Source organism: Nannobrachium achirus (assembly GCF_963921795.1).
Source record: "Nannobrachium achirus genome assembly, chromosome: 12".
NCBI lineage: Eukaryota > Metazoa > Chordata > Actinopteri > Myctophiformes > Myctophidae > Nannobrachium > Nannobrachium achirus.
In genome coordinates this window covers 2,701,882-2,728,520 of record NC_137832.1, presented here as the reverse complement: position 1 = coordinate 2,728,520, position 26,639 = coordinate 2,701,882, and the positions used below count along the sequence as shown (strand labels likewise).

The 26,639-nt window shown below is 43.1% G+C and overlaps 2 protein-coding genes across 3 annotated transcripts in view; one reads left to right on the top strand and one right to left on the bottom strand.

Moving 5' to 3' along the window:
• Positions 1-1,226: 1,226 nt before the first annotated feature.
• On the bottom strand, positions 1,227-12,060 carry med27 (mediator complex subunit 27). Its single transcript, XM_080739588.1, has 9 exons — positions 11,844-12,060; positions 9,601-9,807; positions 7,142-7,286; positions 5,186-5,316; positions 3,480-3,573; positions 3,258-3,365; positions 3,111-3,152; positions 2,618-2,695; positions 1,227-1,941 (listed from the first exon to the last, which is right to left on the bottom strand). Exons 2-9 carry the CDS (start codon positions 9,801-9,803, stop codon positions 1,807-1,809), a joined length of 936 nt encoding a protein of 311 aa, XP_080595714.1. The 5' UTR covers positions 9,804-9,807; positions 11,844-12,060; the 3' UTR covers positions 1,227-1,806.
• Positions 12,061-13,220: 1,160 nt separating this feature from the next.
• LOC308296337 (endoplasmic reticulum aminopeptidase 1-like) overlaps positions 13,221-26,639 on the top strand; it is a 38,042-nt gene continuing 24,623 nt past the window's right edge. The window contains exons 1-10 of one of the 2 annotated variants that reach the window (XM_080739586.1): positions 13,221-13,355; positions 15,132-15,192; positions 16,141-16,399; positions 19,100-19,395; positions 19,930-20,068; positions 20,860-20,994; positions 21,638-21,758; positions 22,289-22,443; positions 24,154-24,267; positions 25,642-25,773. In XM_080739586.1, coding sequence (XP_080595712.1) covers positions 16,160-16,399; positions 19,100-19,395; positions 19,930-20,068; positions 20,860-20,994; positions 21,638-21,758; positions 22,289-22,443; positions 24,154-24,267; positions 25,642-25,773 — 1,332 coding nt within the window. In that variant the 5' untranslated portion in view covers positions 13,221-13,355; positions 15,132-15,192; positions 16,141-16,159. Of the gene's footprint in view, positions 13,356-13,445; positions 13,459-15,131; positions 15,193-16,140; positions 16,400-19,099; positions 19,396-19,929; positions 20,069-20,859; positions 20,995-21,637; positions 21,759-22,288; positions 22,444-24,153; positions 24,268-25,641; positions 25,774-26,639 lie in introns of those variants that run through there. The other variant, XM_080739587.1, reaches the window with a different exon arrangement.

Genomic DNA, 26,639 nt, shown 5'->3' with positions numbered 1-26,639 from the left:
TTTCTTTTAAACATAATTGTTTCATGGTCATCAAGCTTGTGAACGTGTAGATCTGCTATTTGTGTGACATTCCTCTATGATGAAGCATTCATTTATGGAAGAGAGGGAAAAAAGACAGAGAAAGTTGAAACAGAGTTGAAATCCACCCAACAGAAACGACATACAGGTTACCATCGTTACCATGATGGCATTGAATGAAGGTCTAAGAGGGTTTCTCAACCTCTTCAGGACCCCCAAAATAATCATTTGAACTGGGGACCCCCCCACCCTTTATTAATCCTGTAAGACCCCAAAATAGAAATACTTGAACAATTCTTTTTTTTTTACTTGTCAGATGTGTTGTAGGAGTATTTTGGAGAGGAAAGTGTTTATTTTTTTATATATATATTTTGTATGTTTTTGTAAGGTTTTATAGCTATAAATCATGCAGGGGGGCGACGGTGGCGTACCCGCTACTCCAGTGACAGTTCAGATATCGTCGTTGTCGGGTGAAAATATTGTATGTCCAAAACCGTGTTTTGTATTTAACTTTTTAAAAATGATTTAAACTAGTGAAAACAGCCAATCTACAAGCACACAACGCCTCGCACCGCGAGGCGTTGTGTGCTTGTAGATCTGCTGTTTTCACTACTTTTGTGCGACGGCCTTGTATGATGAAGCAGAGCTTATACTTTGCAAAAGAACATACACATTTTGAGATACGGGTTTTCCACCCGACAATGATGATATACTAGTGTTGTTGCTGCTCTTATACCACCATTATTACTGGGGTTGGTGGGGGCCAGACAGTAGCCCCCCGCGGGCCGCAAATGGCCCACGGGCCGCCTATTGGGGAACCCTGGTATACAATGTAATGTAATGAAATTAAATATTTAGTTTGACAGAGACTTAAATGTTTCATGGTCATGATTCATTCATTCTTTTTTTAAATCTTGGAATGTAAAGGATGACATGTACAGTTGAGGCTTTGCATTTAGCTTGACTCACTTCCACAGATACTGTAAATATTGTGCAAATAGCCCATCTACAAGCTCACACAAAAATGAAATCATGTGGGGACGCCTGGGGCAGGTTGAGAAACACCGACTATTAGATCTAACACACCCAAACCTTCACAATCTCCTATAAATGTGTTTTCTCAGATTTCCCGGGTGTTTTGTTGTTTATCTTGCACTACACTGGGCTGCCCTATGTGCAAAACAAAAGAAACCCACTTCTCATCAGACTGACATTCGAAACAAACTTTATTCATGTAAAAAACTGTATGGAGAAAAAGGAAAGGAAAAAACTAGCTAAATTCAACAGATTGATTTGATGATTGATCGGATCTCCACTGTCCTGTCCTGTCTGTCTGTCTGTTCTCAGTCCGTCTCCAGTGAGACAGCCAGTAAATAAACATACAGATCGATCAAAAAATATTAGAATATTGTGTAAAAAATCTTAGCAGATGCCATAGCTCCCCAAAGCATAACTGACAGCGGAAACTTCCCACTGCAAGCTACTCTGACTTCAGAAGGCTGACATTTCTCTATCATAAATCCTTGTTTTGAGCGGTCCTCCTGTAATATTGTAATATTTTGAAACATGGACTTTTGATATTCATGAGCTGTATGCCATAAATATTCAAAAGAATTAACAAAAAAGCTCTGGAATAATTCACTGAATGTGCAATGTATTTAGAACATATGAAAATTTCAAAAAAATATATGAAAGAGAAGAGAAGAAAAACTACTTTTACACAATATTCTATATATATTTTTTTATATGGATGTGTATCGTCCAGAACCAGTGGTCCAGCGGGCAGGTCTACATGCGGCAGGTCTCGTGGAAGGCCTCCAGGGTCCTAAAGTCCCTCCACGTTGGAGGCAGTCCGTCCTGAAGGTAACGCCCACAGCGCTGACAGGAACCCTGGAACAGCTTGATGTACGACCGCAGCCACGTCTAACAGACACACAGAGAGATTACACACATATTAATACACACTGGAACAGCTTGATGTACGACCGCAGCCACGTCTAACAGACACACAGAGAGGTTACACACATATTAATACACACTGGAACAGCTTGATGTACGACCGCAGCCACGTCTAACAGACACACAGAGAGGTTACACACATATTAATACACACTGGAACAGCTTGATGTACGACCGCAGCCACGTCTAACAGACACACAGAGAGATTACACACATATTAATACACACTGGAACAGCTTGATGTACGAACGCAGCCACGTCTAACAGACACACAGAGAGATTACACACATATTAATACACACTGGAACAGCTTGATGTACGAACGCAGCCACGTCTAACAGACACACAGAGAGATTACACACATATTAATACACACTGGAACAGCTTGATGTACGACCGCAGCCACGTCTAACAGACACACAGAGAGGTTACACACATATTAATACACACTGGAACAGCTTGATGTACGACCGCAGCCACGTCTAACAGACACACAGAGAGATTACACACATATTAATACACACTGGAACAGACCAAATGGAAAAATGTTGTCCGAAATGGAAAATGAGTGTAGACACATAATTCAGATAACAGTATTGATAACTGATCAGCAGTATTGATAACAGTATTGATAACCCACCATGAAGGATCGGACCACCACATCGGGCATCTGGGGAAGCTGGTAGTGTAGAAGAGCTGTGGTGGCGTGGTCCGTAACCTAGCAACAACACACATGGATGGGGTTGAGAAACCGTCATTAGAACATAAAGGGTTCCCAGTTCGATCCCAGGCTCCCCCAGAGTTAGTGTGGAAGAGTCCTTGAGCAAGACTCTGAACCCCTGGTTGCTCCCGGTGACCAGGTTGGTGCCTTGCATGGTTTCCTCTGCCACCAGTGTATGAATGTGTGTGTGAATGGGTGAATGTAATGAATGTGTGTGTGAATGGGTGAATGTAATGAATGTGTGTGTGAATGGGTGAATGTAATGAATGTGTGTGAATGGGTGAATGTAATGAATGTGTGTGTGTGAATGGGTGAATGTAATGTGTGTGTGTGTGTGTGTATGTGTGTGTGTGTGTGTGTGTGTGTGTGTGTGTGCGTGCGTGCGTGCGTGCGTGTGTGTGTGTGCACCTACCTTCTGGAACACCTGATGTTGAGATTTGGACCAGATGTCCAGCTGAGAAGAGACAGACAGACACACACAGATTATCTCTCTGACCGTTGCTATGGTTACACACAGGCAGACAGACAGACAGACAGACAGACAGACAGACAGACATACCTTTCCGTCGTCAGAGTAAACGTTCTCGTTGTATCCTCTGACGATGGTTCTGTCGATGAACAACGACCTCATCACCACGATGGCCTTCAGCACCTTACCCAGAGTTACCTGGTTAGGGATACAGGATTACATCATTTTACAACACTTTACAACACTTTGCAGCAGTGTGTGTGTGTGTGTGTGTGTGTGTGCGTGCGTGCGTGCGTGCGTGTGTGCGCGTACCAGCAGTACAGCCGATGTTCCGTTGGGTCTGAACAGTTCGATGGTCATGTCAGGAAACATCCTTCCTATACGAGAGATCACGTCATCCACATACCTGCACACACACACACACACACACACACGCACACACACACACACACACACACACACACACACACACACACACACACACACATGAATTAGTTTTAGTTTTACTTTTATGAATTGTCGCTTAAAAGAATTGTGATTGTGACAATTAACTGACATCCATTAATAACTGTATACTGTATATGAATAGTGGGAATGGCTACAGAGGTATCACATTGCTCAGCCTCCCCGGGAAGGATTAAACCAAGGTACAGGAAAGGAGGGTCCAGACGATAGTGGAACCCCAGATACAAGAGGAACAATGTGGGTTCCGTCCTGGTCGTGGAACAACCGACCAGCTTTTTACTCTGACAGGGATACTGGAGAGGCCTGGGAGTATGACTATCTGCTCTACATGTGTTTAGTAGATCTGGAGAGGGCTTGGGAATATAGTGGCGTTTCCATAAAGCCTCTTAACACATCGGACGCCCGCGTGGTTAACGTGTCTTAATTTGCTGGTGCCCATGGCAACGCGTCAATTTTACCTACCGGCGAGAGTAAAAGTAATCCGAGTAAATGTAATCCGAGTATGTCCTGTTTATTTCGCGAAAATCTTTTCTTTCAGTCAGGACCGTTTTTTATCATTTCTAAGCCACAGTGTTTGTGTTACGGCAGGTAGAAGAGGCTGCCGTTTTGAAATGAAAGTGATTTAAAAGCTAGATTAGGAGAAAACAGCATTTTTTTGCAGCCGCTAAACAGGAAGTCAACGAGACACACAGCACGTCCGGGTGACGTAATTGCGCGCTGCATGTTGGGAAATGGAGTTTGTTTCATCACCGCGGTAGCCAAGTGCAGTAGCTACAGTACAGTATAGTTTACTGTACAACGCGTCAAACGCGTCGTGGGCCTCCAGCGACATCAAAGAAATTGACTTGTAGACACCACGTGGGCATCCGATGTGTTAATGTATCCGCTTGGAGGAGGTGGATTTTGAGGCTTTATCGAATAAACGAAATGCACATTTGTGAATGGAAACGGGTCAGACAATAAATGAGAATAAATTATGACGTTCTGGTCCATATCGTCCTCCTATAACACTTTCCCCCGCCGCTTGATTAACGTCCATTGTATAGCGTTAGCCCACAAAACAAACCGGTTGTTACACACGGAGTGACCCTTCGCCATCACACCGTGTTGCGCGTGCCAAAAGTGGCTGATCTACAAGCTCACAGCAGCTCGCATCTGCGACGCTGCAGGATGAGGGTGCAGCGAGTCACAGCAGTGCTCACGTCTCTCGGTCTGAAAAAAATCAGCCCCATCCCAGCTCTGTGCACTGTGTGCAAGCCCGCGGGAAGTGTTTACAGCAGGTCGGTCAGACGGACCCAGGTAGGATCTCCCAAAAATCGCATTTCATCTGTTTAATGGAAACGGACTAAATTCGCTTTGTCTTAATGCGCATTTCTGATAATTCGCTTCCCTAATTCGAATACGTTTATGGTAACATGGGTTATGACTATCTGCTCTACATCTATTTAATAGATCTGGAGAAGGCATATGACCGGGTCCCCCGGGAGGTTCTGTGGGAGGTGTTGCGGGAATATGGAGTAAAAAATAAAAATAAAGTAAAGGTTTGTACTCACTGAGGCGGCAGAACCAGAGTACTGGGCTGGACTTTGGGACGTCTTTTGGCCGACGCTCCCATCTGATTGGCCGATCGTTTGAGTGACTGCTGGTTCAACAGACTGGAGGCGAGGCCTGCGTGGTACTGGAGCTGAGAATGGAAAATATAAACTTTGATCTCTGGTCTTCATTTTTGGCCCGTCACCATTATTGCTGAATTCGCTGTATCTTGTGTGGATGATATAGATAGTCTCTATGATCTTTTGCATAATCGTCATAATTGTTTCCATTTCCTTAAAGTTTTCATATATTTTCAAACATTTAAAAAAAAATGGAAATAGCAGATCTGCAAGCTCACAGCAACATCGCATGTGAGTTTCCACTATTAATGTTTATTTTTTTCTTAAAAGTGTAATTTCATCATGTCTTGTTTAGGCTGATACCCTCCCCTAGCCTCCGTCTAATCGGTGATTTCAGACGTGGTGACAGTGTTAACAAAGCAGATTGTACGACCTTGCATTCACCGCTGTAAAAGCATGTACTGCTGTAAATTGGAACGTTACACATTTTCAACAGTTTTTATAATATTTTGACACTTGCTTTGGCAATGTAAACCTATGCTTTGTCATGCCAAGCCTTTGAACTGAAACTGAATTGTATTGTTGTTCTGTATGTCATGTGTTTGACATGTATGCCAACATTATTGTATGTAACAATGTTCTGCCCTACACGCACTTTGTAACTGGCTGTTTTCCTAATTATCTGACTGCACTGATATTGTTTATGTCCTTTGTACGAGGCATTCTTGTACTTCTGCTTATGTGGACATAAATAAACATTTCTAATGTGCGTGTGTGTGCCTTATTGGACCACTTGTAGGCCTGTGTGTGTGTGCGTGCGCGCGTACCTTGTTGGACCACTTGTAGGCCTGTGTGTGTGTGTGACGGTGTGTGTCGTGTGTGTGTGTGTTAGAGCTGGGATCGGGCCCATTTTTTCTGTCCATTCCGAACCCGTGTCCGACAGTTTTTTGTCCGACCCAAATCGACGTCCGAGCATTAATCATTAAAATGCGTCCGACCCGCGCCGAGATCCGAACCTTATGTTTCCAACGCTTTTTCGCCTCGTTTCTTTTTCTTTGAGGAAGCCACTGATTTACACTCACTAGCAAACTTGTTCTAATAATGTGCAGTGCATGCAGCATGCCTGCTTGTTACCCTTACACTGTGGCTTGTGAAAGTGTTTCAATAGTAGGCTACGTTGATTATTAAATAATACAAATAATAACGTGCGCTGCGCTGCGCTGCGCTGGACTTCTGACACAGTGACTCTCTGAGTCTGCACTCTCATTCATTCTGCAAGTTTCTGCGCCTGGAAAATAGCAGATCTACAGGCTCATACAACGCGTTGTGGATGCGAGGTGTTGTGAGCTTGTAGATCAGACACTTTTGTCACGGAACACACTGCGATGAAGAAGTATAAAAGCCAGGATTTACTTGAGTGATGTGATGTGTGTTGAACGGACGGACGGACGAGGCTGGCACAGTGCACTGCGACTGCACACAACAGCGCCGGAGAATAAACATCCAATGCAAGGGACAGTACTGGAAACACAAGCTAGGAGTTCCATTCAGCAGCACGCCACTTCCAATCGAACCACAACAACGCGTTACCTCAGCGTGGGACTTTTCTTCACAATTATGTCTCTGTTGCTGCAGCAGTGTTTAGCGCGAGCAGCAGCAGCACACACACAGTGCTGCCACACACACAGGCAGCTGTGTGCATCATCAGAGAGAGTGCATGATGCATGTCATAGGTAGGCTGCAGAGGCTATATAAAAAATATGTCCGACCCGAATCGACGTCCGACAATTAATAATGAAAATGCGTCCGACACGAGCCCGAGCCCGTCGGGCTGGTCGGGCCCCGCGGGTTTTCGGTCGGGTATCCCAGCTCTAGTGTGTGTGTGTGTGTGTGTACCTTGTTGGACCACTTGTAGGCCTGCAGCAGTTGGGAGTAGAGGGGGGTCTTGTCCTGGACGGGGTCCAGACTCAACAGACCACTGTTATGAAGAGGGTGGGACTCTGAGGGACGTCCCACTAGACCACTGAGCCTGTCCAACTCACTGCACACACACACGCACACGCACACACACACACACACACACACACACACACACACACACACACACACACACACACACACACACACACAGAGGACACACATCATGTTGTCTGTTAGCATTTAGACAGACAGGCAAACATGGAACTACACTGCAAAAGAGCTTCTTTTCATGAACAATCAGGAAATGAACGAACTGTCAAGAACGAGAAAGATCCAGGGCAAAAGGAATCGCTAGCCCCCTCCCCCAAGGAATCACTAGCCCTCAACCCCTTACGTCCCCTCCTTGTGAACCTACCTCACATAAAGAGATAATGTGAAGTTGAATTGCACCTAATGTACATAAATGTATACTGTGAGGTTGAATTGCACCTACTGTACATAAATGTATACTGTGAAGTTGAATATACTAACCTGTTGCACGTAGAACATACTGTGAAGATGTTTACAAAAAGTTAAGTACAGCACAGTAGCAACTACTGGAAAAATATGTTGTTGGCGTATAGAATATGCCAAACTTTATGCACATGTCCATTTGAGGATGGTCTTTTATTTTCTCATTGCTCTTTTGCCTTTTGCACTCTCTTTCTTTTCTAATCTTTCTACGTCTTATTATTATTACCCCTTTTAGATTTGCTGTTATTATATTGTTTGCTGTTATTACATATATACCACTGCATTGTATAAATGGTGCCAAACAAAACAAGTTTTACTCTTATGTAGCTGTACAAAAGATGTGACAATAAAGTATAACCTTGAACCTTGAACACAGTCTCTTCGGGTGTACACAGGTAGAGAATGTTTATTTAGATAGCATGCTGTTTAGACAGACGCTAGGTTCATTTCACCAAACATATTTTCTTCTCTGGCCAAAAAGTGTATTTTAGACATGAGGTGGGGGGTTCAGAGTGTTGCCACTAAGTAAAGTAGGCTTTCAACTCCCTAAAACCGCCTTTATTTTGGTGAGTAGCGAAACTGTATTTGTTATTTTTACAACAGACGAGAGGTGTGTGGTGTTTCCTGCAGCGCAGTGGACCATCAGTGACATAGTGTGTTAAGGAGAACTCCTTCTAACGCTATGGACCATGCTAGGTTAACTCACCCACCGCTATTTTTAAGACCCTTCTAATGGTCCACACCGCCAGGATTTTGCCTACCTTTAACGTGGGCGCGCGCGCGAATCCATTGCGCGATGGTTCACCGATTGCATTCACAATACGATCCAGGCACGGTAAGCAACAAAGCACTACAGCCTTCCATCGCTCAAAGCGAAACCGACGGAGCGCCACGCTGGTGTTGCACAACATTGAACCGGATGACATTTCGGCAGACAGGATACAGGCGTCGTTGTCCCGCCCCCCCATTTCCGTTCTGGAACATCCAGATCCGTTTTTTGTGAATAGGGCGCTTCCATAGAGCGCTATGGACGGCGAATCAGCGATCATACTTTTTTGTTTTATAGTTATTAAAGCTAATTGATAACTCGTCATATTCGTCATAAGCAGAGTGGACCCATAACTATAGCTCGTCAAACTCGACATATGCAGTGGGTGAGTTAATAGGTAAGGGATAACATCATTATCATTATATAGTGATAGGAGCCTGACAGGTTGATATGGCACTGATGCGATAGCGGAGGTGGCATATCAACCTGAAGGGCTCCTATCACTCCATAAACACTGCTGAGCGAGATGATATACTGCTTATTGCAAAATTAATACATTAACCCAAGTAAAAAAACATATATATATATATATATTTCCTTGCTTACAGAAGTGAAAGTGTTGCACTGACCGTCCGCAGAGCGCAACGTCACCTCGACGCAAACAAGGAAGTGTTGATCAAATAGAATCCATATTTGGTTACTGCATTGTCTATTTCAAATATTGTTTTAAAACATTCTTGAGCGCAACATTTAGTTGTAAATGACGCTGTGTGTTTGTTTACATGGCTGACATGTTGGATACGGCTCAAGATTCACGCTGTGCAGAGTGCAGCAGGTGTTCTGAGCCTTTGATGAGGCGGTGGTCTGTTATCAAGGAATAACACGCTGATTTCAGCAATTGACCAATCAAAATCAAGCATTCAAACAAGCCGTGCAATAGTAGTATTTATGTTAGGGTTTATGGTAGTATTTATGTGTGTTAACATTACAGTTGTATAGTAATGTATTTATATACTTGAGGTCTCTGTTAACAGCTTGCAGGTGTTCAGTGAACTGAGTGATGAAGGTCTCCTCCCTGGCCTCCAGTAGTATTTATAGTAATACTAGGTTTTATAATAGTATTTATATGTATGTTAACAGTATAATAACATACTTGAGGTCTCTGTTAACAGCTTGCAGGTGCTCAGTGAACTCAGTAATAAAGGTCTTCTCCCTGGCCTCCAGGCTGTCCTGGTTCTTCATGCCATCCTTCAGGGAGGAGAACACTCTGGTGACGGAGCATCGCAGGGCCTGGATGGAGTTGATGGCGGCCGAGAAGGCGTCCAGGTTCACCCCCACGTTCACCACGTCAGACATGACTCTAATAGAGAGATAGATAGAGATAAACCCCCACGTTCACCACGTCAGACATGACTCTAATAGAGATAGATAGAGATAAACCCCCACGTTAAACACATCTGACATGATTCTATAAAGAGATAGATAGAGATAAACCCCCACGTTAAACACATCTGACATGATTCTATAAAGAGATAGAGATACACTCCCACCAGTGTTGATTTCGTCGACTAAAACTATGACGAAAAATGTTTTTTTCACTGACGAAAACTAAATAAAAACGAAATAAAAACTTAAGCTGTGATGGCTAAAACTAAGACTAAATATATTGACAATTTCGTCAACAAAATATAAACTAGACTAAAACGTTAGGGAGGGACTAGTGGAGAAGAGAGTCATTTTATGTTTGGTTGCTCACAGGTGTTGCGTGCTGAAAACAGACGATCTACAAGCTCACTGCGCGACGCGTTGTGAGCTTGTAGATCGGCTGTTTTCAGCACACAACCAAGTGTAAAATCAGTCATTACGATGCCATCAAGGCCTGCCAAAATACATTTCAGTTGACGAAATCAACTGTAGATTTAGTAGCCTAAAATCTTATGATGTTTTCTTATGTTGTTTTAATATGTTGAATCTAGGGTTGCAATACCTCCCATTGGCAGCCAATGCATCAAAACTGTTATTTTTGATTGCTATCTGATTGTATTAAACAACGTCGAGCTCACCAACATTGCGGCTCTATGGGACGCTTGAATTATGCTCTTTCTATCTGCAAAGTCTTTGTTTCAGAAAAATCCACCGTAGACACGTTATGAGCTACTTTCTGTCAAGAAATTCCTTTCAGGTGATAATCTTTTCTGGAGTGCTGGAGTTTGGAAGCGCTCGTGAGGCAGAGGGACGTTGTATTACTGAAGACGAGCACTTCCAAACTGTTCAACACAACAACAAAAAACATGTCTGCTCGGATTCTTGACAGAAAGTAACTCATAGCATGTCTACGGTGGATGTTTATGAAACAAACACTTTGGGGACAGAAAGAGCATAATTCAATCTTTCCATAGAGCGGCAATATTGGTGAGTTTGACATTGTTTAATATAATCAGATAGCAAAAAAAAGGGGGGGGGGGCTGTTTGGATGCATTGTCTGCCTATGGGAGGTACTGCAACCCTAGATTCAACATATTAAAAAAATCGAGTATTGCAATTTGCAGCTAAGGAAAGGTACAGTTTCATGACAGTACACTGGTACAAGGTCAACTAAAAGGATAAACAGTAACACCAAAAAGCCTATGGCTTGTTTCAATTGAAGGAAAACTTTTTTCTTTTCTCTCTCTTTTTTTTTTTTTTTTAAACATGGGTTCATATGTTAGATTGTAATTAGAGCAAATAGATGAGTGTTAAAAATGTTTTCATTTACGGCTTTCAATGGGTGGGGTGGGGGCATGCTTACATGTGTCTTTTTAGACACAATAAGCTGGCGATGTCTTTGTTACTATTTTACAGTAACAACACTAGCCCTAATTAAGTCTGCCCATGAAATATGGCGGTGCATCTTGGGAATGGGCTTATTGTGTCTTAAAATACACATTTAGCCACTTGTACGCATGCCCCAACCACTGAAATCAACATATTTAAAATGGCTAAAACAATAGAAAGCAGTAAATGAAAACATTTTAACACTCGTCTTTTCTTTTCTCTAATTACAATCTAAAATATGAACCCTTGTAAAAAAAAAACTAAGTTGTCCTTACTCATTTAACATTGAATGACAGACAAGCAGTGGTTAGATTGATTGATTGAAGGCTTTGTTAGAAGTTTGCATAGGAAAATGTACAGATTCATGACGGTACAGTTCACTGGTACAAGGTCTACTAAAAGGAGATCCATGAAAAGACTAAGCTTATTTCAACAGGAAACCATTTAAGTAAAACACAATGTAAAATATATGGTATTTACAATAGAAAGTTAAGGATAGACAATATAAAATACATGGTATTTACAATAGAAAGGTAAGGATAGACAATATAAAATACATGGATAGTCTTTGTTGTCATTTACCAGTTTGGAGCAGCAGCTTCTCCGAGGAAGGGTTTACTTTACACTGCAGTGTTGTTTGTGTCCTCTATGGTCCTTTCCGTTATATTTGTATCTGTATATCTATCTAGACTAACTCTATATACGGTGTTTACCGTTCAAATACATATATATATTTGTACATTTATATCTTCTGGTCTTTGTTTACTTTCTACTCATGAATCCTACACACTGCGCGCAGACGCACAACACCACCACGAGTCGCTCACTGATGACGTCAGGGTCCGGTGGGCGTGGATCTTGCAGTTTCCCAATCAGTGGGTCGGGACCCATCTGTGGGTCGAGATCGCATTTTGATGGGTCCCTTATTGTTTAATTTTTTTTTTAAATTATTATTATTTCTAAACATTTTGGAAAAAAAAAAATCCTAAAAAAGCTAGCTTTTTTATGATTAATAAAAGTAATTTCATGAATAAATAAAATCTAAAAAAAAAATCCATAAATTAGAAACAAGTTGAAGGAGTAGGCCTATAGTGAAAATATCAAATCTACAAGCTCACAACATGGCTCAAAGCAATGTACAGCTTGTAGTTTACCTTGTACCAGTGAACTGTACTGTCAAACTGTACCCTTTTCTATGCAAACTTCTAATAGTCTTCAATCAATCAATCAATCAATCAATCAATCAATCAATAGATGTGCTATTTTCACTAGTTAGGGTCCCGGGCAAACATAGCTAATCTCTCTTTTGGATCACAAGCTAAAAGTTTGGGGAACCATGCACTGTTCTAGTGCATACATTACCAGGGGGCCCCCACCTTCACTCAATGCAGCTCACAGCAGGCTTATTATTATTATTATTTCTGCTGTTTATTCATTTGTTATTTTTTGATTCTTTCAATATAACTTTTTTATTATGATGTATTTATATTTGCCAGTTTCTCAAAGCAGATCAAGTAAACCAGTAAAGCCAGCATGCGTTGGTGGTGAAAGCGAACATCATATCCAAGCATTAATAGCATTCTTTATTTTCCTCCAATATTTAGTTTATTAAGTTTTAAATAGTAAATCTACTTATATACTTTACACCACTGGTTTTGAGGAAGTCGCAGGGTCCAGCTAGGGGCCTCGGGCCACATGTTGTCCACCATACATCATGTAAACTCAAAGCAGTTCAATGGCGCCATCTAGTGGCAGCATGCATCATGTCACAGAGACACCGTGCACTTCCTGGGATCCAGTTGCTCTGCACGTTGCTGATCCGGTCTGGGTTTATGTACCGGATACGGAAACGGTGTCTGTCTTCCATGTATGTGTTCGTGTAAATAACCGGATACAGTAGGCGGGCTCAAGACCGGATCACACTGGGTTGACTTGTAATAGAGACCAGGCGGAAAGTCTGGTGAAGCGAGGTTCTGCATGTGTAAACTATATTATTATGTATATGTTATCTCTATGGCGTAAACACATGAACACATGAACACCACAACCTCATATTGAACACACAGTCTCCATGGCAACACGTTGTAGCTGATGGTGGGTTTGTAGATCAGTTATTGTGTCTTTCCTCCCAGGATGCAGTGTTTCTCCTGTCAGTTTGTTCTTTCACTTTCACTCTTTCTGTCCTGTCCACCACACGGTGAGTATAGACCTATAGAACTATATAATACAGCTCTTATACCGTAAGTTAATATTTACAGAATAACTGTCCGGTGGGGCTACAGAACAATGTTCATTTGTAGTGTTTCTTTTTTGCTGAAGATCCCCTGCACAGTAGCCTACTGTGTTCTATCCGTCTGTCATTCAATGTTATCTGAGCTCAATAGAAGGATCTCAACGGAAATAAGCTTAATTGTCTTACCTGAGTTTCCTTTTAGTTGACCTTGTACCAGTGAACTGTAGGCCTACTGTCATGAAACTGTATACCTTTTCCTATGCAAAACTTCTAATAAATAGCCTACCTCAATCAATCAAAAAAATCTAACTACCGGTATATACAATAAATACGTTTATAAGTATGTAATAACTGTCCACTTCTACATAGTGAGTAGAACTAATATAGTACAGCTCATATAAGTTTATATTTATATAATAGCCTATAGGCTAACTGGTGGAAAAAAGTACTAACATTTCTTACAAATAAAAGTATCAGCACTCGAATATAGAAATAGTCTGTTACAAGTAAAAGTCTGGAATTCACAATGTGTAGGCCTACTTGAGTAAAAGTACAAAAGTATTGGCATCAAAATGTAGGCCTACTTAAAGTACCAAAAGTGAAAGTAGCCTACTCATTATGGAAACGTCTTTTGAAAATCAAACCTCTGTTTGAAGTGAAGCGGTGAATTGGAAGCTATTTTAGGATATCTGAGCATCTCCTGGACTTCAAAATAACACCTGTGTGGCCTCTTCAAAGGTTTACAGTATAGATAGGTCTGTTAGATCTGTTCTTAAAGCAGTGTGTTTACAGTATAGATAGGTCTGTGAGATATATTCTTAAAGCAGTGTGTTTACAGTATAGATAGGTCTGTTAGATCTGTTCTTAAAGCAGTGTGTTTACAGTATAGATAGGTCTGTTAGATCTGTTCTTAAAGCAGTGGGTTTACAGTATAGATACGGTAGGTCTGTTAGATCTGTTCTTAAAGCAGTGGGTTTACAGTATATAGAGGCCTGTGAGCTATGTTCTTATCTGATGTCCTCAGAGACCAGGGACGTGCTGGCCATTGGGAAAAGCGGGACAACTCCTGAACTGCCGGTTCACTCCCGTTCCAGGCCGGCCATTTGGAAAAAAATAAAAATAGAATGTTGGCCTAAATTCCATTTTGGGGGCCAACAAAGTAAATCGTCACTGTCAGACAGAAACCTCGTATCTCCAAGTTTCAAATGTATAATTTTTTTTCGCAAAGCAAAGCCCTGCTTCATCATACAAGGCTGTTGCACAAAAGTAGTGAAAACAGCAGATCTACAAGCACACAACGCCTCGCGGTGCGAGGCGTTGTGTGCTTGTAGATCGGCTGTTTTCACTAGTTTAAATCATTTTTAAAATGATAAATACAAAACAAACGGTTTTGGACATACAAGGTTTCCACCCTACAATGACGAAATATAACTCATGTAGCTACAATAATTGGCCCACTGGCTTGTCACTTGTCATGATCTGAAATGGCAAATCTTTGAGTAACAGCAGCGCTATTAGAGAGAAATCTCTCTCTATAGCGCGCAATGAGGGCCTCTCCAACTCTTTTTCCCAGGCTGAATCAGGGGCCCAGCACGTCCCTGTCAGAGACCATTCACTGAATCTACCTTTCTCCACAGACTCAGCATCAGAAGGCAGAGATCTGTGATCAGCGGGTTTTACCAGAGACATAAAGCTAGGGTAAGCGATTGTCTTTGGTTAAAATACGTGTTAAATAGCTCTTTAAAATATGTGTTAAATAGCTCTATGTTGGGATAACACTCTATATCAATGATTACTGTAACAATATAGAGCTATTTAACACCGTTACTGAACAAACACTCTATAGCAATGATTACTGTCACAATATAGAGCTATTCAACACTGTTACTGAACAAACACTCTATAGCAATGATTACTGTTACAATATAGAGCTATTTAACACTGTTACTGAACAAACACTCTATAGCAATGATTACTGTCACAATATAGAGCTATTTAACAGTACACTGTTACTGAACAAACACTCTATAGTAATGATTACTGTCACAATATTGTCACAACCCTGCAAGAGATCCGACCACAACTTTAGCTCCGCTGAGCAAGCTAGCTCTCTTGGCGTGGCTTGTTGCTTGCCTGGTCTGCTGGGGAGGCAAACTTCCCCACTTACCCTTAGGGCTGTCACGATATGACATTTTACATGACGATTAATTGTCACTCAAATAATTGGCGATTAACGATTTAATTGTGTATTTGTCGTTGATAATTACATTTCTGTTTGGCTTTTAGACTTTGAAGTTGCATATGGTAGATATGACAAATAACCTAAATATACAAATACATTACCGACATATTTGACAACTTACTACTTAAAAAATAACATTGATAGTGGAAATAGCCGATCTACAAGCTCACAACGCGTCGCGATGCGACACGTTGTGAGCTTGTAGATCTGCTATTTCCACTATTTTTGACCTTTTTTTTTTTAAATATATGAACATTTTTCAACATGGAAACGATTATGACGATTATGAAAAATAATCACGAGTATGTCAAAAAATCACGATTAGACGATTATGTAATAATTGTGACAGCCCTACTTACCCTACCTTTAAAAACAAATGGCACTCTTGTTGCAATCCCCTGCAGGTGTGAAGGAGACTCGGTCATGTCGGCAGCAGCCCTCTCCATCTCCCTGTCCGTGATGATGCTGCTGCTGGTGGCCCCCTCCTCAGGGGCCCAGCTGCCCTCTCGGGGGCCCCCTGCGAGCCCCCCTCCGGGCCCCCCTGCGTTCCCCTGGCCCCACATGAGGCTCCCCAGGACGATGTCCCCTCTTCACTACACCCTCCGCCTCCACCCCAACCTCACTACGCTGGACTACAGCGGAGTGGTCCGCATCCACCTGCAGGTTAGAACACATTATGACAGGGGTCTTCAACCCCAGCAGGGACCCCTTAGTCGAGAGAGAGATGAAGCAGGGACCTCCACAACCTTATCATAGATTCCATATAGTTTCATTGTTTGACTGACAGAACAATCATCGGTGTATTTTGGATTCATGTCAATTTGTGTTTTCAGATATTTAACCACTTGAACCGTCAATACTTAATAAACTTGACCTTTCACTCTGTACTTAGTCTGCTCTTTTTCCCCTCCACGCCAAACCTCTTCGCGCTGCGAGGCGTTGTGAGCTTGTAGCTTATAGATCTTCTATTTTGGCTACAGTTCTCAGAATATGGACACTAAGATTCAAGTGGTTAAAAAAAAAGGTTTCTATTACACAAAGATTTGGAGGACCCCCTGTAGTGACTCTGAGGACCCCCTAGGGGTCCCGGACACCCTGTTGAAGACCTTTGCATTATTCCACCTGGAACCTCTTCAAGCATTATTTTTTGCCAGGCGGTGTTGCCAGATGTACGATAATGATATGATCATTTCACCCTCTCTACGATGTACGATCAATAATTCAAAAAATGCCCAAATGTACCATAATTTTGGCATATCACAAAAAGAGTGTGAATTTACTGAATTCCCTGGCTGCTGATCCGTTTTGGTTCTCAAAATAAGTCAGGAAATCAGTCAATCTGACCCCAGATCTGTACTCGGAGGCATTAAAATCACCGGTCAAATCTTTCCAGTATAGTTTCAGGCTGCCTCCACGCAGCATTTATATGTGATGCGTGTTCGTCACTTAGGAGTCTCAACGAAGCTTGTTTCTCACCCTAAATACGCATTCTTATTTTTGTGAAATTACTTATTTACACATGTGATTTCTCTTTGTTGGCTGTGTACGATAGTTTTCTTCCAAATATAATCATTTGAAGCCAACACTGATGGCAGAGGTGTCCCAACCTTTTTCAAAGGGAGCCACATTAGAACATTAAAACACCCAAAGGCCGACTATATCTCCTGACATAATATGCATTCGGTGGGACCGTTACACTCACATGCATCGCATTTAACAATCATCATCTGTATTTTTTATCAATGGTCTTTTGTCAGGTGTGTGCTCTGAACAAAGCACAAATAACTCAGCCTTATGTGTGCAAGGTAGCAGATATACAAGCTCACAGCGCGGCACAGACTGTGCTTCATGCCCTCTCTTACAGGGATGCTGACAGAACCCTCGCTATAAACCCCAGGACAACGTTCCCCTCGTCCTAGACTCTTCTCCCTCCTGGCCCCCAAACTGTGGAATAAACTCCCAGTTGCACTTAGAACTACAGACTCACTCCCTAGCTTCCATTAGAACTAGACTCACTCCCTAGCTTCCATTAGAACTGCAGACTCACTCCCTAGCTTCCATTAGAACTGCAGACTCACTCCCTAGCTTCCATTAGAACTGCAGACTCACTCCCTAGCTTCTATTATAACTACAGACTCACTCCCTAGCTTCCATTAGAACTACAGACTCACTCCCTAGCTTCCATTAGAACTGCAGACTCACTCCCTAGCTTCCATTAGAACTGCAGACTCACTCCCTAGCTTCCATTAGAACTGCAGACTCACTCCCTAGCTTCCATTAGAACTACAGACTCACTCCCTAGCTTCTATTATAACTACAGACTCACTCCCTAGCTTCCATTAGAACTACAGACTCACTCCCTAGCTTCTATTATAACTACAGACTCACTCCCTAGCTTCTATTATAACTACAGACTCACTCCCTAGCTTCCATTAGAACAACAGACTCACTCCCTAGCTTCCACTAGAACTACAGACTCACTCCCTAGCTTCCATTAGAACAACAGACTCACTCCCTAGCTTCCATTAGAACAACAGACTCACTCCCTAGCTTCCATTAGAACTACAGACTCACTCCCTAGCTTCCATTAGAACTACAGACTCACTCCCTAGCTTCCATTAGAACTACAGACTCACTCCCTAGCTTCCATTAGAACTACAGACTCACTCCCTAGCTTCCATTAGAACTACAGACTCACTCCCTAGCTTCCATTAGAACTACAGACTCACTCCCTAGCTTCCATTAGAACTACAGACTCACTCCCTAGCTTCCATTAGAACAACAGACTCACTCCCTAGCTTCCATTAGAACTACAGACTCACTCCCTAGCTTCCATTAGAACTACAGACTCACTCCCTAGCTTCCATTAGAACTACAGACTCACTCCCTAGCTTCCATTAGAACTACAGACTCACTCCCTAGCTTCCATTAGAACTACAGACTCACTCCCTAGCTTCCATTAGAACTACAGACTCACTCCCTAGCTTCCATTAGAACTACAGACTCACTCCCTAGCTTCCATTAGAACTACAGACTCACTCCCTAGCTTCCACCGTGGCCTGAACACTCACCTCTTCAGACTCCACCTTTAGCCCATAGCACTTTACCGTAGCACTCGCCTACCCTCAATGACCATACATGTAATTTAGATAGCATTTAAAAACATTTATGTTATAATTTGTTATGACGTTTTTACTGAATATGTGCTTGGTCTACCTGTTTTACTTAGATTTGCCTACTATTTCATTTCATTTGATGTATTGATGTTGATGTATTGATGCATTATCTTGCTTATTGTAAGTTGCTCTGGATTAAGAGCGTCTGCTAAATGCATGAATGGTATTCTATATCTCTAACTTCCAGGTTCATGAGGATACCGACTTCGTGGTTCTGCACGGCCACAGCATGACGATCACGGAGGCTCTGCTCTGGGCCGCCGGGGCCCCCCAGAACCCGGGGCCCGGGGCCGGGGCCCCTCAGAACCTGGGGCCCCTGAGGGTCCTGGAGCACGGGCCTCACCAGCAGCTGGCCCTGCTGTCAGACGCCCCGCTGAGAGCAGGACGGGCCTACGATCTGGAGATCCACTTCCACGCAAACCTGTCTGACAGCCTCCACGGCTTCTACAGGAGCAGCTACCGCACCAGCACCGGTGACGTCAGGTAGGCCAGTGGTTCTCAACCTTTTCAGGCCGTGACCCCCAAAATAATCATATTTTAACTGGAGACCCCCCAACCCTGACGAGCACTAAGAGTTGAGGCATTCATTTTTGAAGCGCTTCCAAGGTATAGCTTTGTCTGTCCCGTACATGTCCCGTGCATAGGCTTCCAAGGTATAGCTTTGTCCCGTACATGTCCCGTGCATGTCCAGTCCAGAATGAAGAATTGAGGATTGGTCAAGCTTCACATGACAATTTGGCTCTCCAGACAAAATCATTCTTTCATTCAGAACACATAGAATCTAAACAAATCTAAAGAAATATAGAACTAAAGCACATAGAAAGTATAGATCTAGAACACAGAATGTATAGATCTAGAATACAGATTTCATAGCTCTATAACACATAGAATAAAAATTCACCGCTTCACTTCGAACCGAGGTTTGATTTTTATTTTGATAGTCAATCCAATGGATTAGTGCGTTACTGTAACAGTTGCAGCCCATGCAGTTCATTGTGTGTTATGTTCATGCAACAGGGTTCTGGCGTCCACTCAGTTTGAGCCCACCAGCGCCCGTGCAGCGTTCCCCTGCTTCGACGAGCCTGCCTTCAAAGCCAACTTCACCGTCCAGATTGTACGAGAGCCTCGCCACATAGCCCTGTCCAACATGCCTGTGGTAGGTACCCACTACCCACTGTACCAGAGCCTTATATAGCCCTGTCCAACATGCCTGTGGTAGGTACCCACTACCCACTGTACCAGAGCCTTATATAGCCCTGTCCAACATGCCTGTGGTAGGTACCCACTACCCACTGTACCAGAGCCTTATATAGCCCTGTCCAACATGCCCGTGGTAGGTACCCACTACCCACTGTACCAGAGCCTTATATAGCCCTGTCCAACATGCCTGTGGTAGGTACCCACTACCCACTGTACCAGAGCCTTATATATCCCTGTCCAACATGCCTGTGGTAGGTACCCACTACCTACTGTACCAGAGCCTTATATAGCCCTGTCCAACATGCCTGTGGTAGGTACCCACTACCTACTGTACCAGAGCCTTATATAGCCCTGTCCAACATGCCTGTGGTAGGTACCCACTACCTACTGTACCAGAGCCTTATATAGCCCTGTCCAACATGCCTGTGGTAGGTACCCACTACCTACTGTACCAGAGCCTTATATAGCCCTGTCCAACATGCCTGTGGTAGGTACCCACTACCCACTGTACCAGAGCCTTATATATCCCTGTCCAACATGCCTGTGGTAGGTACCCACTACCCACTGTACCAGAGCCTTATATTGCCCTGTCCAACATACCCACGGTACATACCAGACATCGCCACATCTCTCTCTACGTGGTCCTCAGACAAGCCCATCGGCTTCTCCAATCATCTGTGTTCTCTACATGTGTAAAACAGAACAGAACCGAGCCACAGGCTAACGACCTCCTCTTTCCCCCTGCAGGTTAAAACTACAGCGCTCCCTGGTGGCCTGCTGGAGGATTACTTCGACACCAGCGTCAAGATGAGCACCTACCTGGTGGCCTTCATCATCTCTGACTTCCTGTCTGTCAGCAAGACCACCCAGCGTGGCGTCAAGGTACTGTAGTCCAGTGGTTCTCAACCTGTGGGTCGGGACCCCCAGAGGGGTCCCCAAATTATTTTGGGGGGCCCAGATGATGAAATTGGAATTAATTTGCTAGTGTGACTCGCGTCACGACAACCACACACAAATCTTTCTAGTTTCCATAGCAGTGGAAATCAAAAGAGTGAGAAGAAATACGGTGCTGAACTCTGAAAGGATCCAAGGCAGCTCCGTTCAGTTTAAAGTAGAAACCTGTTTCATTTCATTGCAAGAAAGAAAAAAAAAAAAAACGCAGGCGACCTCTTTTTCAAAACAAATTCCAACCAATCCGTTTGGACGGATGGGTTGACTGTGTGAGTCTGGGACTATGATGCCATTTCCTTACTGGAGAATGTAGAATGTGTCATCACAACGTTCCAAACTAAACTATTAATACCTGGAATTATTTTAAGCAGATATAGCTCGCAGCATGGCACTGATTGCCATGGTGCGAGCTTGTAGATCTGCTATTTTGTTTTTATCATGAAAACTGAAAATGTGTGCAAATCTTTGAATATATCATTTTCAAAGCAAACCTTTGCAACTCATATCTTTGCTTCAACATATTTTATGTGTCAGCGTAAATGATCAGTAATATTGATCTCTCTACTCTCATCAGATCTCGGTCTACTCGGTACCAGAGAAGATCTCACAGACCTCCTTCGCTCTGGACGCTGCTGTCAAACTGCTGGACTTCTACGATGAATACTTTGATATTCCTTATCCTCTACCGAAACAAGGTACACACCATCCTGCATTCCCTCACAAAAAAAAAACAGATATAGACTAGAGCATTAGAGCATTACATATACGGTACATAGGTTTACTTTAGGGCATGTCTTCATGTCATTTCAAGAGATTTAGTGTGGATGGAAAAGGAACGCACCAAGCACAGTGCGTTTTACTAGAAGGATATGGTTAAACTAAAGTGATAATGAAAAATTACAAATAATATCAAAGTATTCTGGCACCGGCCCTGTACTTGCACCACGGCCCGCACTTTGAGGAGCCCTGTGTGAGTGTCTGTACACAGTCTGTGTTGGTGTTCACTGGCTGTTTGTCTCCAGCAGACCTGGCAGACTTCTATTCTATTCTAGGTTTGTGTGAGTACAAACAGGGCCAGGTAGGTGGCATGAGGGCGGAGCTAGGTGCCAGGTAGGTGGCATGGGGGCGGAGCTAGGTGCCAGGTAGATGGCATGGGGCGGAGTTAAGGTGTGTTTCTCCGCCTCCCGAACTTCAGTTTGTTCCAACTCCTATTTGTCTGGTGCAGACCTGGCCGCCATCCCAGACTTCCAGTCAGGAGCGATGGAGAACTGGGGTCTGACCACGTACCGAGAGGACGGCCTGCTCTTCCACCCCGACAAGTCTTCAGCCTCCGACAAGCTGGGCATCACCATGGTGATAGCCCACGAGCTGGCCCACCAGGTACGCTGTGGTAACTATGGTAACGAGCTGGCCCACCAGGTAAGCTCAGGGGCGTCACAAGGGGGGGAAAAGTGGGACTGAGTTACTAGGGCCCAAGATGGAGGGGCCTTCATTATTTTATACTTTAACCATTTTTGAAAAGTCGTGAAAATGTTTTTAAATCTTTTTTTTTTTTAAGCGAACATTTGTAACTCAAATTTTGCTTCTGGGGGGTCCCTGGCATTAAATATTTTGAGATGGGGGTCCGTGGCCAAATTGGGGGGGAGGGGGGGGGAGTTCTTCACATGAAAAAGCTTGAGCACCACTGACTAGAAACATAGGTTTTTCAAAAAACCTTAGAAGGATTTGAAATATTCAAAGATTTATTTCAAAAATAGCAGATCTCCAAGCTGCTTTACTGAGATTGTGCATTACATTCACCCATTCACACACACACACACACACACACACACACATATACATACACACACCGATGTCAGAGGAAACCATGTGCAGCACCAACCTGCTCATCAGGAGCAGTTAGGGGTTCAGAGTCTTGCTCAAGGACTCTTCCACACTAACTCTGGGGGAGCCCGGGATCGAACTGGGAACCCTTTGGTTCTAAGGTGGCAACTCTACCCCTGAGCCACTGCCACCAGGTAAACTGTCCATCACCAGTGTTGGGCAACATTACTCAGAAGAGAAATATGTTCCTTTTTTACTGACTAAGACTAAATATGTTGACAATTTGGTCAACAAATAAAAACGAGTCTAAAATGTTAGGGAGGGACTGAGAAGAGATCCAGTAGAACTCATGCTGGGGAGGACCTGCGCTGTGCGTTGTGGTGGAAGTGCTGCATTTAAGGGAAGTTACATCATAAAGTTCAGGTCTGTTTACATCCCCCAGCGAAACAAACCTAAATAGATTGTAGCTCTTAACTCACTCTTACTAGGTGTAAAGGGCTTTGCACACAGGGCCGTTATGTTTCTTTCCGTTTGCTGCTTGATTAAAACGCATTGGATTTGGTGTGCAAGGCTGTGCGGAATCCACACTGCGGATCCCAAAAGGAGTCATAAAAGGAGTCAATGAGTTTTCACCGCATGCGACAAGACGCACGAATCGAACTGGGTTCGATCGGGAAAAAAACGCACAGCCGCAGCCACCTGCCGCATGGCAAATTCGGAGCCGGTGTGCATGAGGTCATAGAGAATCATTGTTTTCTTTAAAAAATGAAATTGTCCGTTTTTTCCGTGCGAAAAAAAAAACGCATCTGTGTACAAAGGGCTTGTTTTACTTTTGATGCGCGCCGTCCACTGCCGGTGTGTGTTCCCCTTAAAGAGGTGGTGCCATAGTACTTCATTCATTAGACCCCCTGGTGTGGTTGTTTTGAGCAATTATGTATTTTCTCTGTATTTGAGGTTTCTACCTTATGGGTCAAAAGTGCCGGTCCAAAAACACCAATACAATTACATCATAGAATCAACCCCTCCCCTTTTACCATTCACCCAACACACATGGGTGTGGCTAACTTCAGCTAGGTCACCACCCACCATGACAACCAATAGCTGATAATCATGTTTTAGAGGGGGGAAAAAATCATGACACCTCATCTTTAAGCCTGGCTAAGCCAAGTCATTTTATGGTTGGTTCTGCTGTCCTCCATGTCCCCATGGTTAACCCTATCCCTGCTGTGTCCCCAGTGGTTAACCCTAACCCTGCTGTGTCCTCAGTGGTTTGGGAACCTGGTGACCATGGAGTGGTGGAACGACCTCTGGCTCAACGAGGGATTCGCCAAGTTCATGGAGTTCGTCTCCATCCGCGCCGTCTACCCAGAGCTGCAAGTGGTGAGAAATCACAGCATCACCTCACCTTGTCTCCACTGAACCTATTAGTGTGTAACTGTAAACCATACGGCCATAATAAAACGCCAGGCTTATATCTGAAAGGCTCACATGGCTCCTGCACAATGTATCCCCTCACTTAAAGGTAGTGAAAGTGAAGATGTATTTTACGTTTGTTAAAGAGCTGAAGGGACGTAGAGACCCCTGTTACTGAACAAACACTCTATATCAGGGGTGGGCAACTTTGATGATGGAGAGGACCACTATATGTCCACACTCACTCCAGAGGACCACTATATGTCCACACTCACTCCAGAGGACCACTATATTTCCACACTCACTCCAGAGGACCACTATATTTCCACACTCACTAAATTGGACATAAAAAGACTACCATATTAACACTACTAATATAAGTAATTAAAGCGGGTCATGTTTGCATGTTTGGAATTGTAACAGCTGAAATCAATAATATATCATATCAGTATCCTGATATTATCCTGCTGGATAGGGGCTTTTAAGCTGTGACATCATTTTGTAGTCCAAGCAGATTTATTGTCAATATCTGTCCCTCGCTATTTCAACAGATCCGAGACAAAAATAACGACTAAAGTGTAATTCTACCACTTTCCTGTCAACAACAAAGAGAAGAAAAATTAGTAAATAGTAAAAATAATAAAAAGATTCACAGGCGCTGGGGCCTTTTGGCCCCAAAAGTTCTCCTCTGCCTACAAAATGATGTCAGACTTAACAGCCCCTACATGGGCAACTGGCGGTCGGGGGGCCACATGCAGCCCTCACCTTCACTTAATGCGGCCCGCTGGTTAATACCGGAATACTGATATATTATTGATTTCAGCTGTTACAATTCCAAACATGACCTGCTTTAATTCAGTCAGTCTATATTAGTAGCTTAATGACTAGTATAGTAGTATTAAAATTTATTTTTTTATGTCCAATGTAGGTATTTGTATTTAGGTTCATAGAGTCAACATGAATATATAACTAAATGTGTTTGAAATTAAAAATGTTACATTTCAGGATTCCAATTAAAAAATAACAAATAATTATTCAGGATTCCAATTCAAAAGAAACAAAAATAGCCAATCTACAAGCTCAAAACGCATCGCGCTGCCATGCGTTTTGAGCTTGTAGATCTGCTATTTTTGCTTCTTTTGTACCAGAATGACAAAGTAGGACAATATGCAATGTGGCCCTCTGGAGTGAAGGTGGAAATATAGTGGCCCTCTCCATCATCAAAGTTGCCCACCCCTGCTCTATAGCGATGTGAAGGTGAGATGGATCTGTGCTGGTTTCTAACACTAGATTAATGAATGACTTTAATACATGATGTTTCCTTTCTGTTTCCTCACCCAGGACGACTTCTTCCTGGGGAAGTGCTTCGAGGCCATGGAGGTGGACTCTCTAAGCTCCTCCCACCCGGTGTCCACGCCCGTGGAGAACCCCACCCAGATCCGTGAGATGTTCGACGACGTCTCCTACGACAAGGTGCGCCGCCCACCTAGTTTTTACTCTGTCACGTGAGGGTGTGGCCCGCTTGTCCAACAAGCTAGCAAAGCAGTCCCACACCTGAGCCATCAATCCCAATAATGTCCAGTTGTCCCCATTTAAAATGAAGCAAACACGGAACTAAAAGTTCCTATGTTTGGCCGCTAGCTGTGCTGTTCTGGTACCAGAAGCAACATGTTCTCCATAGGATTCCATTTATTTCCCCCAAAATTTTACATTTGATTTTCTTACCTTAATAAACATTGTCATAAATACTTTATGGTTCCTGTCGCTATAGTTTAAAGCCTCGTTTCTATCACAATAATATGCGTTTTGTGAAAATATGGTCCAATTTATGTTATAATTGATGTTAAAACAGGGTATGCTGTAGGAGGGGCTTGTGATCATAGGCTTGTGATGATTCTTCTTTGTGTGCTTTATTTTCGGCAAGCTCAAGACATTGTCCCATGTATCCCTGTGGTTGCACGTGACCGTTGGCAGCCAATAGCATTCGAGATGGTACCATTTCTACCAATGAACGCTTATTTATACAATGATGGCGGCACCTGTACAACGGCCAAAAAAGCTTCATTTGCGCAATGGCTTTCCACTGTCCATATTTTTTTACAGTCTATGGGTGGAACTAGGGATGTCACTAACGTTTTTTCTCCTAACCGGTTAGCCGACGGCATTAACCGGTTAATTAACGGTTTTTAATTCTTTTTATTTTCATTTATTTTTTCAACCTTTTTTTGCTGCACTGTTGAGATGAGGGTACAAAATGCGCTGCTCGTCCCAAAACATGATCGCCCCCGACCACCGGGATCAAATCCTTCATGTACTCCTACACATAAAACACTGGGGGC